The following is a 20,387-nucleotide window of genomic DNA, read 5'->3' as shown; positions in this document are numbered from 1 at the left end:
ACATCTGCGATCGCTTTCGGCTTTCGACTGTCGGATGCACACAATCTTCCCTGCGAATCCAACAAGTAGAGTGAAGTCCCCGTTCCCATTCTCATTCCCATATTGCCATTCCCAAAACCCATTTTCCATTTCCCATTCCTGCCTCAAAGTCGAGTTTCGACGAGCTGTGCTAACTTTCTATTGTACAATGCGATCCAGTCACTTGTTTTTGGCCCGAGTGTAAGAGTGTGTGTGCGTGTGTGCCAATTGATGGCGATGTGTATGTGTATCCACAATGCCTAACTGCCTGTGACGTTGTTGGTGCTGGGTATTCTCTGGCTAAGCACTCAAAAAAAACATATGCTTAAATCTAAAAAATATCAGATTGGAATCACAAATTACAGATATTACAGATATCAATATTTAGTTTGACTTATTAAACCTGTTCTATTTTTACATGGGCTAGTCCAAACATGCCGCGTTGGGCGCCAATAACGAGTTCGTAAAATACTTATACTTTTTATTATTTTTATTTATTATTCCAAAGGACAAAAGTAATATTGATCAATTTATGTGACAATATTTCTCCGTGCACCAGTGGATCAGTATCGCTTGCAATGCATTGCTGTTGCAGTAGCAATTTCTGTTGCAGTGTTGTAGTGTTGCTGTTGCATGCTATCCTCGTTTTGGGGCTCCGCTTTGTTCGTGTTCATTTGGCAGTTTCCGCGCTGCAAACTTTGTAATTAACTTTTGTCACGACGATGCCAAAGTCTTCCGAGGACTCTCGACCGAATGTGAAATGAATACAAATACAAATAAAAATAAAAGAAACTGCATTCTGTGAGGTGAACATGCATAAGTAATTATTTATTTGCGAGATGACAGCAAGTATTTCCTAAATATGCAACAATTAGCAACGCCAGCTTAAAAACTGATTAAAGACAGCAAACAAAAAATTAGCGCTAAAAGGAGAACAATAGAAGTTCCATGGCGTGCCAAAAAAATGAGTGGAATATAAATAAAAGGAACTAAAAGAAAGGAGAGGAATAAGAAAGAGCAAAAAAGAATTGCCAAGGAATTCGTTAACGACTCGACATGCCAAAATTAATGGCATGCCTGGCAATAATTAAAACAAAAACAAGGCAGCACGAAGCTGACGCTGCAAAAAAAAAGTCCAGAGCAGACAGAGATAGATGGAGGCAAAAAGAAAGAAACAGGGACAGAGCATCCAAACAAGTTTTTTGCAAAAAAAAAACCAAACACAAAAATTAGCGGGGGCGGAGTAAAGCGAAATGCATTATATAACAAGCATTTCCATCCATTTCCAAATGACTTTTAGGAATGTAAAGTCTGCTTACCCTTTTTCGGCTTTTGCAAATATTTGCTCTATTGATTACCAGCCCGTAATGTTTTAGTAACAGTGTTGGGAAGGGTTTTAGATCGGAGTACCAACATATTTTAAAACTTAGGTACATATATGGGTACCGAATAAATTTAATAAATCACAAATTTTAATCTGCCAATCATTTTTGAAAAATTCATGCAGATTAAAATAAATTAGGTAATTTTGATCGTATTAATATTTGTTTGATGACATTTTTTTGTAAAGTTAAACAGTGAAAAGTTTAGGTACATAAACTGCTCATAACATTTTAATAAAAACCTTTTGATCAGATAAAAACTAATTATTGAGTATGAAAATAAGCAGTTAAAAATGCAATCTAATTTGTGTGGTTTTCTTAATAGCATATTATGGGAAACCAGAAATTTTACACATTTTTTTAACCTTGTACCTTAAATGTACCTTTTGTTTCACTGATTATACAGTGACCATTCCACTTAAGCCCGCAGTAAATGTGTTTTTCCACCGCCCTTTTTCAATTTAATTTATCGCAAATATGCAATCAAAATGATGATGTGAGTGGAAATGGAAGTGAATGCAATCAATGATGGCTCGATGAAAGGCCCCTCTCGATATTGACTTACTGAAACTTTAATAATTTAGAAGGCGTAAATTGAATAAGTCTGGCATTTCTTCGGGGCAAATGTCATGTCGGTGGATTATTTCGATTTTAGTTAAGCTGCCGCAGAAGCGAGCTGTTTACGAATGCAACTGTCCGTGCGATGGACGAACAATTGCAGCCTAATTGAAAGCTAAATTGAATAAAACACACACACACACAAGCGTCGAGAAGAAGCCCTCGACACACACACAGACACATGCTAACAAGACAGCTAAAAAAAGGAGGAAAAAAAGTGTAGCCTGCTCAACGGCGCACACTCGACACGTACAATTACAGTACAGCACACACATGCAGTTGCAATTACTTATACGACAGTGTGTGTGTGTGTGTGAGGATATAACCAGACAGTCCGCAAGAAACTCAAGAGCCTGAAACTGAGCAACACTGCCAGAAATACTGATTAAATAGGTTATAAATTTTAAATTTTTGTATGAAAATTTAGTAATTTTCTTTGTTTTGGATTTATATTCCTAGGCAGTTAATGTTTTCCTTTGATTACTTTATTCCTACATAGCTCTACTATTCTACTTTAAATATTAGTTCGAAAACCAATTTAAACAATGTATACTTTTTCAAGAAGTTTTTTCACTATTGCTTTCTGGCTGTCTAAAAAAAATTGTTTTCTTTTTAAACTTAATATTTAAATAAATGCATTCAAAATAACTATAACTATAATACCCAGCATATGGAACGATATCATATATCTAATTTAATTGAATTGATTTTAAAATGTACAAAAATGTTCTCTGTGTACCAGCATAGCCATTCCAAAAAGCTACAGGATAATGGAATGGAATAAAGCAGGACATGGAAGAGAGAACGGTGAACGGGAGAAGAAAACACATTCTGTGCACATACATGGGGGCCAAGGAATGGGTGGTGGAAGTGGGCGGGAAAATTGTGGAAAATGCAAAATTAGCATGAATACGAAATACAAGTTAAATATTTGAGGAGCCCAAAGGTGTTTCAAGCGAAATATAGAGAGAAGGGCGAAACGAGCATAAGAATGGAGTATTAAGAACGGGGAAACACCGAAAAACCAGAGCCAGGAAAATGGAAAATGGAAAATGCAGGCGATTGCGAGTACGAGATGCTGGGATGCAATCATAGAAATTGCATTTGCCGTTAGAGCAAATGGTGCTTGCGAGTCCAAAATGAAGTATTCTGCAGTATAAGCAGAATGTGCCCGATAAAGATTAGCTTTAATTGCTTGCCATTATCCCAAAATGGGATATGTGTATCCTGAGGTCCTGAACTCCAAATTGTAAATATTTAAACAGTTTAGTCAGCACCTAGATCGTAATCGAAAATTACAAGAGAATTGTATACGTTTCCTGCATTGCTTTATCTTATCTTATTTATTTTCCTGTAACTGAATATTTCCCAATTTTAGACATTTTTAGATATAAAATAATAAAATTACAAGAAAATTTCTCACATTTCCTGCATTGTTTTTTCTTCAATCTCATTTATTTTTCGTGCAACTGATTTTTTTCTTTTCCCATTTTCAGACATCAGATAGTTAATAAAAATAAATAAATACCATCTTTCGAGTTCTAATTAATTTTTTCTTTCCCCCTACCTGTTTTGTTGTTCATTTTCCAATACAATTCCGACATGACACAAGATAAATGGACTGCTGATAACATTTAAAATAAATAAAGAACGCACAGGCAACGTTAGCGATAACTAATATTTGATTTATTTACAATTTACTCGCTGCGTTTTTTTATTATTTATTTTTCGCTGTCTTTTACCTTGTTTTCTTTTCTTTGGCCGTTGATTTGTTTTTTATTCCTCTCCCTCTTTCCAGTGCGCCTTATCAGCAGACTTTGACTTTGGGGACATGTAAATAATTTATATTGTATACTCTCTGTTATGTGTGTAATTTATGACGGCCATGCAGGCACACTATAAAAAACCAAAAACAAAAAACAAAAAACAATGAGCGAGAGAGGTGTTATATGACTCTTATCAGCGTGAAAGTGGGACGGGTGCACGGGTGTAGCTAGTAAAATAGTTTGTGCTTAGCAACAATATCAGGCTGTGTTTATAGCGGAATTACCATATGTTCTATATAGAAGGGGACAAATGCGATTTTGAATATCAAGTAATCTTGTAATTATAAATACGGAAATGAATAAAAGTTACTTAATTGCTTAAGTTAAAGGAGAAAACAAAGTATAAAGAATTAATAAGAATTTAAAATCATTATAGGGATTTGATCGCGACTATATTGGTAAAGTTCAGGCATAAAATGACTAAATTGTTCTTTCTAATAATTAACCTAAAATTTTCATGAGTTTCGAATATCAGAATATAAGAGTAATGTTTTTGGTGAGTGTCTTACCAAGGTTTTTACCTTTACTTAACCTTATTTTGCTGCGTTTCGTTTGCTGCTTATCAAGGCGATGTAACGCACACAAGCATTAAGAACACACATTAAAAAAACACACTCACACACAGGGAATAAACGCACACAGAGACACAACTAATTGCTGTTTACTCAGCGCGCAATTTTCTTTTCAACACTCAGCGAAAAAGATGTGGGAAAACACTGAAAGCTGAGGGCCATTGCCCGCTGTTCATGTTCATGTTCTTGTTTTTTTTTTTGTTTTTGTAGCTGTGTCAACTGCAACTCACTAATCTCTCACTATCTCACACACGGATACTCACAAACACATATGCACACATATATTTATCTCCGGCGGTGCCATCTTTCTTTAACGTTTTATTTATTTTACCAAGAAACAAATATTTGCCGCGATGCAAACGGGACGATCATAAAAATTTAATTAACTTTTATGAGCTGGGTAAATAGTGGGGAAAATGCATTAAACACAGCGCAGAAAAACTAGAAAAACATTTACCCAAGAACCCGGGTCTGAAAATAAATTTTATTTACTTTCTTTACGATTTTTCATTTGCGCCGTGTTTGTTTATCTGTTTGCCGATGTCTAAGCAAATGTTTTCGCCAATGTTTGCAAAAGTTTAATTAATACTTCAATGCTAATATTTAGGAGGGTCTATATTATACAGCGGAGCTTAAAAAAATAGAATTGGCATGGACTTAGGAATTTATAATTATTATACGAAGCTGACATTTTTTGGTGAATGAAAATAGTCAAAAAAATATTCATTTAATTTTAAATAAGAATTTTACTATTCTTTGGAACAATAAAAATCCTGTTTTTAACATTTTGTATTCTTAAAATAGTTTCAAATTAATTTTAGTTAAAGTCTAGTTATGCTAATATTAATTTATGAAATTTCAATGAAAATTGCGAGTAGTTTGAAGATATTTGAAAATATGAAATATTTTTTGTTCCTCTACATTTTGTATTCTTAAAATAGTTTAAGACCCGTTTAAACTAATTTAAAACATTTTTTAATTCTGTTAAAAACTATTAAATTGAATTACCATGAAAATTGTGAAATATTTATTTGTACCTATAACATCCTAATGCTATGCGCTCATTTGTAGCTGTATTTACTTTGGGATTGTTTGCTTTTAAAACACCAAAAAAACGAAATGTAAGCAAAAATAATTGGCAATTTTAAATTGGAAATTGCGTGCAAATTTATTTTAATTTTGCACCTGCGATTGGTAGCCCCATCGATGTTTGCAATGCAAATATTTTTAGAAAGCAAAAGAGGGAAAACCATCACCATCGCCCCCTCACCTTTTTCCTTTTTTCCTGGCCAATGTTTGTTCAAGTTATTTGGCTGCTTCGTTGCCACCTGGGAAAGCAGAGATAAGGAGAGGAATTCGAATTTACCAGCTCGCATTGTTGGATTTATTTGCATAGCATTATGCGACACATACCATACATACAATATATATTTGTATATATCTATGTAGAGAAGGTGGCAAATATTATTTCGCACATGTGTAAAATATAAATCACTTTATTGCAGCCAATTTGCACAAACGATTTGCTTTGACTGCCATTTTGCTGGCCATGTATGCAAATCGTGTTTATTGTGTGTCTGTGTCTGCATAAAATTCCCTGCCACATAAGCCACATTAATTGGATGCTGCCTTTTTGGGCCATTTTTGATTTGTGCCTTTCGCAATTAGCAGAAATATTTCGAGAAATATTTGTTTGCCCTGGACCCAAGGAGTTTTGTGTTGATTTATTGCAAGAAATTTACGACAGACCCAATGTTTATTTATACGACTTCCTCTCCCTTGGATTTATTCCGCTTCTCAACGGCTTGTTGAAAAAATAACCATAAAAGTTGGTCGTCTGTTTGTGTAAATTCATATTTGCACAGCCAGCACTTTCAATATTTGAAGAGCAACGCATCATTAATTGGATGAATAAGGTTTTTGAATGAATAAATTAATACATTTATAAAAAAAAAAAAAATGATAAAAAAAAAAAACCAACAATAAGATTATTATTTGTAGTTTTTGTAAAAAAATCTAACCCATTTATATGTAAATAATTTAACAAAAATAACTTTGCATGTCTACTGCAAACAAAATTAAATTAAATGCTTCTCCTGTTTTTCTCAACTTTGTACGGCTTCCCCGGTGCAAAAATAGTGTCAGGTTTGCCCACAAAAGAAAACTCTCCAGCATTAAGCAAAAATATACGACCTGACATTATATCGATTGACCTGCCAAGAGCAGCGTAAAACTATTTTTGCCTTCTCCATACGACTTTTGCATCCCTTGGCTAAAACAGAAAAAAACAACAGCAAAATAAAACTAATAAACGACGAGAAGAAACGAGACAACTCGACTCTTTTATGAACATAAATTTTGAAAGCCTTTAATGGCGAGCGGCCACAACGACAACTACAACGACAACTACAAACAACGACAACAACAAATGGCAACCGCAGCTGTTGCTACGAATTTTTGCAACATTTTTCCTCTGTTTTCGGATTTGGCTGCTCAAATAAATTGCGCATAAATCGTGGGCAACATAAATTTTACATGTTGTGCCCGGCGTTTTTCGCCGACTGAAAACAAGTTGAAATTATGTGAACGAAGCGGGCATAATTTATGCGATCGGATGGGGAGGCAATTAAAATATTTGTGCCAGCTAACAAATTTCCTTAATTAAAAAATGTTTTAAACTATGTAATTACGAGTTGAATAAGTGCGATCAACAAAATGTTCGTTTTTATTAAGCGCGATTAGCAAGGCTTGTGATTGGTGTGTGAAAAAAACAATAAAAATGGAGTGCTTTTAAAACTAATGGAATTTATGATGAATTTTTATTTCTAAAGTTTCCAATAAAAATGAAAATAATAAAAAGTCGAATATAAACGATTTTATAGCTGCAAAATAATAGCATGTAAATGCAGGTATTCAAAAAATTATCAAAAAAGAAAAGAAAATATAAAAATAAAAAATTTAACATACAATGTTTTAAATTCATAAATAGTATACTATGGAAAACAGCAAATAAATGAATATCTCAGTTACTGCAATGATTTAGAGCAAGCTTAGCTAGTAGTTTATGAAGTTAAGCTTCATAAGCTTATCACAAGTTTACACTTTGTTTTGTCAATAACAATAACTAACTGGAAATTCTTTCTATTTTTTCCTTACTTTTCAGCAGTCACGCGCCCGCAAAAACTCCACCAAAGCAAACAAACTGAATGCAGCCGCTGCATCAGCAACATCGCCTCGTCTAAGTCCAGTGCCGGCAGCAACACTGTTGCCGCAGCAATCGCCAAATACCACAGCAGCAACAGGCAACCTGCAGCAGCAGCAGCAACAACAGCAGCAACAATACCAGCAGCATCAGCAACTTTTGTCGCAGCAACAGCAGCAACTCCTGTCGCAGCAGCAGCAACACCAATATCAGCAGCCGCAGCAGCAACAGCAGCACTTCCAGCAGCAACAGCACTTGCAGCAGCAGCAACAGCACGCACAGCAGCAACATTTGCCACAGCAGCAACATCAGATAACCGCACAAATCCAAACCATGAAGGATCAACCGCAGCAACCCATGGTGAGTCGTCAGTCGGTTTCGATTTTCCCCCTAAATGCCATTGACCTTTTCAGTTTTGCCCCTCTACTCAATCAGTTTTGATTTTCATTTCATTTTCCGTTTCAAGGCAGCCAAATGCAAAATACAAAATACAAAATACAAAACACAGAGCAAACCCATAAATTCGCTTGGCCATATTGCGTATACGTCACGTGGCCCCAGGCCCAATCAATTGCAGCTGTGCATACACAAACACAACAGCCAGACAACTATATATAACTATATATATATATACAGTCCCCCATTCATTCATAAAGATTTGGTCGATTTTTATCAATGATTGCTAAATGCTTATGAAAACAAAACCACAAACCACGCATACACGTGAGCCAGGTGCAGATAAATTCCAGTTTCAGGAAGCCAGCTGCCCCAATTCATACACTAAAAAAAATTTCAAACAAATTGGCAAATTATGCCAAAAAGATTTGGTCTCAAACTTTTCACTTGTATTAAAAGACTAAAAAGTGTTTATAACGTTTTTTTTAAATTAAAAATTATAGAAGAAGAAGAAAATTGTATATTTCACAAAAAGAAATTTCATTTATATTGTCAACGGTTAGGACTGCACTTGGTTCCTTGGCACTACAGTTCTATTTGAATTTTCCTAGCCCAACTTTAGTTGAGGAATGAGTTTAGGAAATGATATTGAATTAAACAAACAGAAAACATCTACTTTTTTCGAGTGCAAACAAAATTGATTGCGTTTTAATTTTTACATTTTATTTGGATTTTATTGTTGCCCCCATTCCATTAGTCCTCACTTTCACTTTCATAACTTTTTCAGTGCGCTCGTAAAAATGCAAATGAAAACGGGTTGAGTTTTGGGTCTGGCCGGCAGTCTGGCTTTGTTTTTCTGGCTTGTTATTCGTTATTCGTTTTTATTTCTTTTCATGGGGTTTTCCTGTTTATTCAGGGAACAAAAAATGTAGCATAATTTGAGGCGTGTTAATTAACAGTGGTGTTTTGTGTGTACACGCCGCGGAAGTAACTCAGTGTAAAAAGGAAATTTCTGTTTTCTGGAGTTCTGGGTTCTAGAGCTCTGGAGTTCGGCACCAATTAGACTGAGCCTAATTAGGGCACACAAAATATGATTTATGACTGGCCAATTCAGAACAGCTTTGGGTACATTATTCATGTCAGTTTTTCAACGGTTTTTATGACCAAAATGTTTATTTATGAATGGTGCTGGGAGGGTGTGTAGCGGAAGTAATGGTATTGAGTTTGGGTTTGAGTTAAGTCTAGACCTGAAAATAATGGTAGGATATGGTCATAATAAGGTGGTTAGAAAGCAGGAGTTGAAATTGGCTTAAATAAAAGGACCAAAAATCACCTGGGTAATAAATGCTTGCGTAACGAAAAAAAGGGATTGGGTTTATGGCATGGGAAAACTGTACTATAATTAAAATGTTATTTCAAGGACTTCCACTTCTTAAAAACAAAATGTTATAATTCCTTTCCAATATAATAAAAATAAATAAAATAAAATAATATAGAATTATTGCTAGGATACAGTTTTATGAAATACTATTCATCATATATTTTTTTTTTTTAATATTTTAATAATTAAAGACTTTAAGCAATGGTTTAAATACTTGGAAACTAACTCTTACAATATAAAATGAAATTTTTAAAAATCCTAGTCACTATTAATATTGTTAAAAAATAGTCTCACACAAAGTCACATATATATTTTGAGTTTACCCCTTAAAAATTTAAATTTAATGGGTAAATCATTTTTTGTTCATTTATGTCGTTAAGCATAGTACCCAAATATAAAAATGTTCTTCAATGGCACAGTTTATTGGAATTTACTATTTAAAAATTTAAATTTCATGTTTAAGATTGTATTTTTGACACCACAAACCTGGCAATTACTAATGAAAGTGTTTATTTTCTACCTTTTGCAGGCACCCATGGCCTTCTATCCCACATGGCAGGCGGATCCGTCGCAGGGCTGGCAGAACCAGTTCATACAGCAGATACCACAGAACACACCGGCCATAACGTCCCTGAATTCGCTGGACTTCCAGACGCAGTCGTATGCGTATCCCTCGAACGGCTATGTGCAGTCGGGCCTGGGGTTCGATCCCAACTATGGCCGATCGCCATATGCGGCGCCAGTGCAGCGCTACGATTTCCAGAGTCAGCAGTTGTCCTCGGCTCCGTCGGCCATCAATCAGGTGGGTCTGCAGGGGTTTGCTCCCAGTTACGCCACCCCAGTGCCGCCCTCGCAGCAGCAGCAACAGCAGCAGCAGCAGCAGCAACAGCAGCAGCAGCAACAGCAACAGCAGCAACATTTGGGAGCGGATTTGAATAAGACGATGTCGTCGGGAAACGACACGCCTGGATATCCGCGGGTGAGCAGCGTGCCGCCGCGCTCACTCAACTGTAACGGGTATTCAGGCGATTACAGCGGTTCCCCAACCACCAACAGCAGCAATAGCAACAACAACAGCAACAACAACAACAACAGTAGCAGCAACAACACCAGCAACAACACTAGCAACAGCAATCCCCCCACAGTGGTAAGTGGTGGCACCACCACCCCAGCACCACCGCCCGCTGTGGTGGCTCAGCCAGCCTCTTCGCCCATGCAACCACCCAACCAGGCGGTGCCGCAGTCGCCCACGCGCAGCAACATGTTGCAGGTGCAGCAACAGCAGCAGCAACATCAGTCGCCCACGGGCAATGGCCTGCAGCCCTATGTGGCACCCCAGCAGCAGCATCTCGCCTCGCCACCCATGCAGGATTGGAACTGGCAGCAGCAGCAACAGCAGCAACAACAGCAGCAGCAGCAGCAACAGCAGCAATCTCTGGCTGCTGAGGGCTATCCGCAGGGTGAAAGACTACACCTAAACACCCGCATCAAGTCCATGATTATGCGCAAAAGTGATCCCAAGGATCCGCCGCCTGACTTGCAGCAACAGCAGCAGCAGCAACAGCCGCAACAGCAGCAACAACCGGCGGTGCAGCAACAACAGACCGGTCATTTTTTATCGTATAGCCACCATCTCCGGCCCGAAGCGGCGCTGAGCGCCAACGGACCGAGCAGTGCCACGCCCACCCACGCAATGCCGCCCAGCCTGCAGCAGCAGCAGCAGCAACAAGTGCAGCAGCAGCAGCAGGTGCAGCAACAACAACAGCAGCAGCAACAGGCAGTTGTTGGTGGGACAGTTTCTGCCGAGCCGATCGGAGGTGGTGGCGATCACATCTGGAAGCCACACCATGCCAACTCATTCAAGAAGCCCAGCGTGGTTAGTGGCTACCCAGCCGGACAGGATGCCCAGTTGCAGCTGCAGTTGCAGCAACACCAGCCAGGCCAACACACGACCATCAGTCATTCGGTGGAGCCACCAGTGGTGGTCTCTGCTCCGCCCATTCCGGTGGCCACGCAACCCAAGAAGTCCCGGAGTCGCAGCAAAGCCAGCAGAGCAGCGGCAGCAGCAGCAGCAGAAGCAGCAGCGGAAATCGATAGGGATCGGAACTCCACAGATCCCGGAGGCGGTGGTGGCCTGATGAAGCCCCTCAGTGCCGCCCACTATCCCCACCCGCATCCGCACGGAGGAGCACCCAATCAGGACTACCACACGCAGTACATTAAAACCGAACCGGGTCTCCTCGGACCCCCGCAGCCCAATAAAATGGAGGGTTACGAGCGCAACTACCAGAATTTCATTCAGTACGCAGACTTTTGCCAAAACGATGGTCAGGGTCAGCCGGTGCAACAACATCATGGTCATGGGCAGCAGGACTACGCCGGCTATCATCACAATTCAGCTTACTACGGCGCAGGAGCAAGTAGTTTTCAGCAGAATTTCCAGCAGAATTTTGTTCCCGGATATCAGCACTCCACTTATGGAGGCAGAGGGAAGCCGCCCGCCAATCCAAGCCATCAAATCCATGGTCATGGTCAGAGTTTGATGGAATTGGACAGGAAACCGGACACACAGAGCATTATACCACTGCCCACGAACTACGAGAAGGATATACCCGCCTATCCCATTCCGCCGCATCGATATGCGCTGGGACATGGAGCTCCGCCGCCGCACTTGAGTCACCACGGGATGCTGGAGCCCAAGATCGAGGACATGGGAATGCTGGGACATGGCGGGGGCTATGCCTATCTGGGCGGTGAGGGAAAACCGCTGAACAACGGCTTTTCCTGCTGCCGACAGGGGGGAACTCGACCGCCCACGGCAGAGCACTTAAAGGATGGCACCTGCCTGGGATTGGGCATTCAGCCCAAGGAGGAACTCATCGACGAGGACGAGCTCATCGACACCCATGGCAATGGGCTGAAGCCCATTGTGGGCGTGGGCAAGGCCAAGGGTAAGCAGAAGCCCGACGAGATACCCGAAATCGTGGTGAAGCACGAGAAGATCAACCCCATGTTCGACACCACGGATCGACTGGAGAAGGGCAACAAGACCGAGATTCCAGAGTGCGAGTGCTTCCAGTCCGACAAGAATCCTCCGGAGCCGGGCACTTACTACACGCATCTGGGTGAGTATATAAAAATTAAAAACTTTAAATATTTACAAATTTTTTTTTGAAAAGTTGCTATTAGAAAGTTAGTCTTGACATTTAACCACATGCTTTAATTTATAAATATTGATTTCATTTTTCAACTTTATATAATTAAGGTATTTGAGAATTATTGCTCAGATATATATTTTAATAAAAATAAATATGTTAACAGCTACAATATAAGCATTTACTATATAAGGCCTATTGGAACCAATTCCCGTTTTTACCCTATTTTATTAAATTTCTATCCAGGCACGGCATCCTCCCTAATGGAATTACGAAGAGAATTCGAGGAGCGTTGCAATCTCACGGGTCGCCAGTTGAGGATCGAGAAGATTGTGTACACGGGAAAGGAGGGCAAGACTTCCCAGGGATGTCCAGTGGCCAAGTGGGTCATCCGAAGAGCTGATCTCGAAGAGAAGATTCTGGTGGTGGTCAAAAAGCGACCAGGACACAGGTGAGTTTTCTACATAATTATCTATTTTAAAATGGTTCTTAATTTGTTAATATTTTTACTTTTCAGATGCATAGCTGCCTACATTGTGGTGTGCATGGTGGCTTGGGATGGAATGCCTCGTTTGGAGGCGGATAATGCCTACAAGAATCTGATCCCGAAGCTCAACAAATACGGCCTGCCCACCACGCGAAGATGTGCCACCAATGAGAATCGCACCTGTGCCTGTCAAGGTATGTACAAATATAAAAAATATAATTTCAAAAATAATATATAAATATATTATAGGAAATATAATTTAAATTCGATTTTAAAGAAAGATTTTTAGAACGTCTAAAATAAAATCATTTTCTCTTCTAATCTTCTAATCTAACTTTTAATAATTTTTTTTTTACTTTATTTCCAGGACTCGATCCGGAATCCTCTGGTGCCTCGTACTCCTTCGGCTGCTCCTGGTCGATGTACTACAACGGCTGCAAGTACGCCCGCTCCAAGACGGTGAGGAAGTTCCGGCTGTCGGTGAAAAGCGAGGAGGCTGCCATCGAGGATCACATGAACCTGATTGCCACCCTGCTGGCACCGGTCTTCAAGCAAGTGTGTCCGCGGTCCTACGACAATCAGACGAAGTACGAGCACGAGGCCAGCGATTGCCGGCTGGGCCTGGAGCCCGGGAAACCCTTTTCCGGGGTGACTGCCTGCCTGGACTTCTGCGCCCACTCGCACAGGGATCTGCACAACATGCAGGACGGCTGCACGGTGCATGTGGCTCTTCTGAAGCCCGGCAATCGGGACACCCGCCTTCCGGACGACGAACAGTTCCACGTCCTGCCCCTGTACACGATGGACGGCACCGACGAGTTCGAGAGTGTCGAGGGCCAGCGGGACAAGCACCGCACCGGGGCGGTGCAAATGCTGGACAAGTGAGTGTACCGTTGAGTTTTGAGCAGCAGCTCCCAAGGCACTCGGAAAGAAAATCGATCGCAGATCAGGGAAATCGTCTTTTCAATCACTTAAATATATAGAAAATATTAGAAATGTCATAGCACATAGTTAAAAAATATTTATGATAAATTCGAGAATTTAATTAGGAATCTATAATATTTATTAGGTATATAGCCTTTCACTAAAACATCTCTAAAAAGTTTAAAAAAGCTTTACAAGCACAACCTAACATTTAAAAAATAAAATATCCTTCCATAAGTTTTCTAATGTTCATAAAAATTATTATTTGATATAATTTTGGAAATTATTTATTTATTAAAAAGATTATTTAAAAGTTTAAAAGATTTTACAAACACATTCCGCTTTTTAACATAACAAATCTTTCCAAAGTTGTAAAAATTAAGTATCCCTTCAAAGGATTCCTATTTTTACTTTTATTTTTTTTTAATGTTAGAGCTATAGATTTGCAAAATTAAAATTTATAAAAATAAGTGCTTCTACATAACATTTTTGAGAAATTCAATTTTTCTCTACATAATTTTATTTTTTTGTGTAATTTTCTTTTAAGAAATAGTTTTAAAGACATCAAATTTTTGAGAAATTCCTTCTCGTTTAGGAAAATATTTTAATTCATAGAAGTTTTCACAATGCAATTATTTTTAGACGACTTCCCACACTTAAGTTCGATTTTTGTTCAGAGTGTATTGATCAATGGACTTTTCTAATATGCATTACCTATTTTCTACCCCCATCAAATAGATTCCCCTGCGAAGTACGCGTGCGATCGACCCCGTTGATACCCTGCAGAAGGCATGGCAAAAAGCGGAAGGAGGGCGACGAGGCGGCGCCACCCGATGGAGACCAGGATGCGGTGGGCGATGCCAATAGTCAGAGCAGCTCCAGCAATGGTGGTGCTCCCACGCAGGGCAACAACAGCAACCAGCAGAGTAGTCCACCAGCCTTGGGTTCGGCCAATCACATCAAGAAGGAGAACGGTGTGGCCGCCAACGGAGGAGGAGGAGGAGGAGGAGGAGGAGCGGGATCAGCCAAGTCCAAGGGCAAGGGCAAGTCCAATCAGTCCAATAACTCCAGTGCTTCCACGCCGGGATCAGCTCCGCCTTCGACTCCCTCGCCGCGATGCCAAACGCCTGTGACGAACAATCCCAGTCCGGCGGGCAGTGCTTTCAGCACCCCACCCGTCCATGGCAGCAATCCCAATCCTGCCCAGAGCAATGGTCAGACCAGCACGGGCAATCAGCCTGGCCAGCTAATGAGCTCCAACTCCAGCCTGATGAACATGGCCACCATGATAGACACGTTCACCGATGCCCAGCTGCAGTCCAATCAGATCTCAAGCACTGTCTTGGATTCCCCGTACTCCTATGACTATCAGACGGGTTCGTATATCGACTCCCGGAACTACTATGGCCAGTGGCCCACGCCTCATGCTCCCATGGGCATGCAGGTGGGCGGAGGGGCTGGAGCTGGAGGTCCTGGAAATCCTGGAGCAGCTGTTCCGGGAGTAGGTCCACCCTTGACACCCACCACGCCCACGGCTCAGCCGCAATTGGCCACACCCACTGCTCTGCCAGGCGGCGGAGGAGCGCCGGTTGCAGCTGCACTGCCAGCTGCTGCTGCTCCGCCTGCTGCTGCTGCTGCTGCTGCCATCACAGCCAATGCTCAGCTGGAGACGAGTAATGGCTATGGCACGGGTAGCTATCAAACGCTGGTCTCCAATCCCGCCTCGAATCTGGTCAATCCGGGCGGAGGAGTGGCACCACCTGCCGAAGTACAGCACTTACAACAGCAACAGCAGAATCCGCAGCAGCAACAGGGTTCGCTAATACCCAGCCTAGTGGGTGGCCCACCTGGTGGTGACCTCAAGAGCAGACTGGTCAGTGGCGAGGAGAATCCCGATTCAACCACCCTAGTGAACCACCATCACCATCATCATCAGCATCACAATCTGACGGAGAGCAAGTTGACTGCCCTGACTTCCATGCAACCGATGACGAACCTGGCCCAACTGACCACCTCGCATCATCCGCCGCATCAGGAGGGATTCGTGAAGCCGAAGCCACCACATCAGCCCAGTGACTACACGGCCCAGTACACGGCTCAGTATCCGAATAACTACCAGATGTATCCACCGCCGCCGCCACCGCCACACTCGGCCTACTCCGCCTACGATGCCTACCAGAACATGAACTACAACTATGGTTATCATCAGGCGTACTCACCCTACGGCATGTATCCCCAGCAGACTCCGCCGCCCACGCCTCCGCCGCCCTCGCCCAACTGGAATATGTATGGTCATCACCAGACGACGGGCGCTGTGAACTCCGGCTATGGCGGAGTGGCCAATCCTGCGGTTTTGGCCAGTCCAGCGGGTGTGAGCCTCCAGAAGCCCATAGTGCAGCATCAGCAGGTGCAACAGCAGGTGCAACAGCAAGTGCAACAGCAGGTGCAACAGCAGGTGCAACAACAGCAACAACAACAACAGGAACCTCCACAAACCATCCTGCCAGAGCTGAGCAATGGCCAAACCACCGCCGAAACAGTGGCCACGCCCACGCCAGCTGGAGAAACGCCTCCCAGCAATGATGCTGTAACGTTGCAGCCAGGAAATCCAGTAAATCCAGGTAATCCTGGCAATCCAACCGCTGCCACACCAGCTCCCTCGCCGGGCAGCACAAATTCCAGCAAAATCGAACCCATTGGCGAGGTGGCCGAGATCAACGAGAATATCGAGGCCTTCCAGGATCCACAGATGGGGGGCGTGGCCATTGCCCTGAACCATGGCAGTGTCTTGATCGAATGTGCCAAACATGAAATGCATGCCACGACGGCAGTGCGAAGACCAGATCGTCATCATCCCACCAGGATGACGCTGATCTTCTACCAGCATCGCAATCTCAATCGATGTCGACATGGCATCGACGAGTGGGAGGAGAAGATGCGGGTGAAGAAGATCAACACGGATCTGGACAACAAAGCCAAAGAGGAACGCGAGCGTTTGATTAAGAAGGCAGCTGGCGAGGATCTGGACGAGCTGGATGAGGATGGACTCATGCAGGACGAGCCCATGGCAGTGCCGGTGAAGAAAGAAACCTCCAATGGCGGACAAACGCTGAAGAACGGAGCCAGTGGCAGTAAAAAGAAGAAAAGTAGCGCCGCCGCTGAGGCAAAGAAAAACCTGCAAAATAACAGCGAGCAGTCAAAAAACGAGAAGGTTGCCCTCCATGCACCAACACTGACGACCACGTCGTGGACGACCCTGTTCCCCATGCATCCGTGCGTGGTTTCGGGGAAATATCCGGAGGGCAATAGCAGTCCGACCTCGTCCACGAACAACGCGCCTGGTGGCTGCCCCCCATCGCAGTTGCCCCCGGCACCGCCTCCTGGCAGTGGGCTCCTCCCTCCGCCCACGGCCACGCCCACTGGCACCGCAGCAGCAGCAACACAGCCACCCACTCCGCATCAGCCGCATCAGCCGCATCAGCAGCAGCAGCAGCAGACCTGAATCTCTTCAGGCTGAGGGGTTACTACTGGTAGTCCCTAATCTTAAGCATCCACACAAAGCAGCCCTGTTCCAAAAATTTAATATCGATAGGATTAGGCGGTTTGGATAACAAAAAAAACTGAATATAACAAGATAATATTTTTCAAGTATAAGAAATTGAAATGGCTTAGAAAACATTCAGAAAAGTCTCCAAAAATTTTAAAAGAAATTGAAAATGGTTTTAAGACTATTTAAAGAAATATATAAAATAAAGTCATACAATTTTCGAAAAATTATAAAAAGTTGAAGAAATTTAAAATTGAATTGAGTTATGCAGAATATTTAAAGAATAATTTAAAATATATTCGAAAAAGTTTTGGAAATTTAAAAAAACCACTTGAATTCCTGGCTAGCCTTACAATTTGTAAGCCACAGTTTGAAACATTAATGAAACGCATAATATAATGAAACTTTTTCAAAAAGCTAGATTTGAAACCAAAAAAAAAATTATGACTATTTTAGCGCTACGCATTATTTTCAAATTCAAAATGTTACAACTCAAAATTTAGATGGTTATTTTGGGAAAGCAAAACTTCAACAGATTCAAAAAATTCATTCACAGTCAATTTTGTTTGAAAGCATAAATTTAAAGTTTTCCACCAACCGCCAAAATAAATCGAAATGAAATGAAAGAACAGGGCTTTATGACTGAATATTCACTCAAAGCAAAAAAAAAGAAACACGGAGACAAAAGAATTAATTATTTTTGTAAATGCGTCTGATTTTGTGTGCCATAGGAGGAGAGTAGGAAAAGTCCGCCGAAAAGGAGTTGCAGTTCAAAAAAGTACAGTTGACGCTGCCAGGCCAGAGTTGTCACCATTCCACAAAAACACAGAAAAACAAAAACAAAAAAACAAGTAAATCCCAGATACTACATACATCACTCAGCAAAAATCACACAAAAATAACAAGTTTCTAAACTGATAAAGCAGCTAGTTTAAAATCAACTATTAACTTTAGTTTCTTAAGAGCCAGCAACAAAACAATTTCTGTTAAATGAGTTATTTTTTAAAGACAAGCAAAAAACAAACTACAGAGGAGCCGCAAAAACGAATACTACTAAAACCAAAACTAAATAAAGAAATTTTTGCTTGAAAACAAAAAAGTCATATTAAGAGTTAGTGGAAGTTGAAAAAAAGAAAGATCATTGCCAAAAGTACAAATAAACCATTTTTTAACAAGCAACTAGAAAAACGTAAAGAATTTCGCAAGACAACAAAAGAAAATAGTTGGTAACAAAGAAAAACAGTTTTTACGAAAGAACTACACTACACTACAAGAGTTTTAAATTAAGTTAAATACCTTTTGTTTTCACACAATTTGACTGTCCTTTGGGATTGGCTCGAAACTGAGTGGCAGTGCCAAACGAATTTAAATTGTATAAAATGAACAAATGAGAAATTTCTCTCTTTAAGAAGAGGTTGAAAATGATTTTTACACTGAAAGAAATTTCTCAGTTGCTTAGCTGATTTACCGTTAAACCAAACCACAGGCAAAACAGTTGAAAATGGTGCGAGCAGGACAACTATAACTAACTAGAGAAGAATTGAATATTTTTGAGCAAGTGAGAAAGAGACAAACAGAGCGGCACACGCTCGGTGAGAAAGAGATAAACCGATGGAAATGTAAGGCAGCAAGACATTTTTAAACTTTAATCATAATTTAAACTAAGTTTAAGCAACACACACACACAGACACACAGACAAACACATGCAACACAAAACGAAAGTTATATATTATATTATTTATGCGCAAATCGACGGCAAATAAGGGGTTAATTCTAGTTATTATTATTTCTGCAAGATTTAGTTTGAAAAACCCAAAAAGACTCGAAACCAATCAAGTATTAAGCACTAAACAACCAACAACTAATACTAAACTTATTTGCCTAACCATTTGTAATTGTTGTATAAAACTCAATTAATAATTTGCATCCATCCAAAAGGTAAAATAAAAATTAAAGATTAGAATGCAAAATGTGGCAGCGCAACTGAATTTCAAATCAAATTAGTCTACATATAAATATATTTTGCACAAAACGAAACAAAAACAAAACAAAAACAAAAATTAAAGGAAAGGAAAGGATAAGCAAAAAACGGTTATATTGATAATACGATTTTTAATTTGACGATTGTACGTAATGTAATGTAAATGTAAGGCAGCGAAGAAGACTTTTGAGCAACAAGAAAAAACATGTTTTGATAAATATTTAAATGTTTATATAAATATATATATATATATTAATATAACTTATGATAATTGATAATTGATTAACTGATTACGCAAGCCAACAACTATTATAGTTTGTAAATGCTTTTTTATCATTTTCAAATAAAAGCAAATCCTTTGCCATTATTAAGTTACACAAACAAAAATCACCCCAAAATCGACTTTTGAGTTTCGCGGGGCGTCCGGCGGTGCACCTTATATATAAACTATACGTATTGGCATATGATAAAGCAAAAACAAAACAAAACAAAACCAATTAACACTGAAAGCAGCATAAGTAATAAGCGGAAAACAGATTTAGAAATCAGAAATGAGAATATAGCACCTGATCACAGCGATTATTCAGGTGCTAAATCAGCGAGAGATACGATATAGCGATGATACATACATATTGTACTTGTAAAACGATACACACAAAAAAACCGAGAACGTATATACAGATTGTGAAGCACGAGATGGATGGATGAGAAAAAAAACATAAATTATATTTATTTAAAGTACGCGCATGGAAAGCAAACAGATATTAATATTAAATAAAACGAAAACAAAGTTAAAATTGCCAATTTGCGTTTAAATATGGTTTTTATCATTAGGTGGTAATAAACTATGTGGTGGAATTTTAAAAATTTTGTTAAAACTGCTAACTTGAAGCGAAA

At 40.3% G+C, this 20,387-nt stretch overlaps 1 protein-coding gene across 4 annotated transcripts in view; it reads left to right on the top strand.

Moving 5' to 3' along the window:
* Window positions 1-20,287, top strand: part of LOC128259569 (methylcytosine dioxygenase TET) — a 111,616-nt gene extending 91,329 nt beyond the window's left edge. For 2 of the 4 annotated variants that reach the window (XM_052992055.1, XM_052992054.1), the window contains 6 exons: window positions 7,580-7,978; window positions 9,925-12,520; window positions 12,797-13,001; window positions 13,068-13,231; window positions 13,405-13,918; window positions 14,700-20,287. In XM_052992055.1, coding sequence (XP_052848015.1) covers window positions 7,580-7,978; window positions 9,925-12,520; window positions 12,797-13,001; window positions 13,068-13,231; window positions 13,405-13,918; window positions 14,700-17,463 — 6,642 coding nt within the window. In that variant the 3' untranslated portion in view covers window positions 17,464-20,287. The remainder of the gene's footprint in view (window positions 1-7,579; window positions 7,979-9,924; window positions 12,521-12,796; window positions 13,002-13,067; window positions 13,232-13,404; window positions 13,919-14,699) is intronic. The other 2 variants (XM_052992053.1, XM_052992052.1) reach the window with 1 other exon arrangement.
* Window positions 20,288-20,387: the final 100 nt, after the last annotated feature.

The sequence above is a fragment of the Drosophila gunungcola genome, assembly GCF_025200985.1.
Source record: "Drosophila gunungcola strain Sukarami chromosome 3L unlocalized genomic scaffold, Dgunungcola_SK_2 000005F, whole genome shotgun sequence".
Classification (NCBI taxonomy): domain Eukaryota; kingdom Metazoa; phylum Arthropoda; class Insecta; order Diptera; family Drosophilidae; genus Drosophila; species Drosophila gunungcola.
The sequence above is the reverse complement of the archived record's forward strand: the minus strand, read 5'-3'. Positions and strand labels throughout refer to the sequence as shown.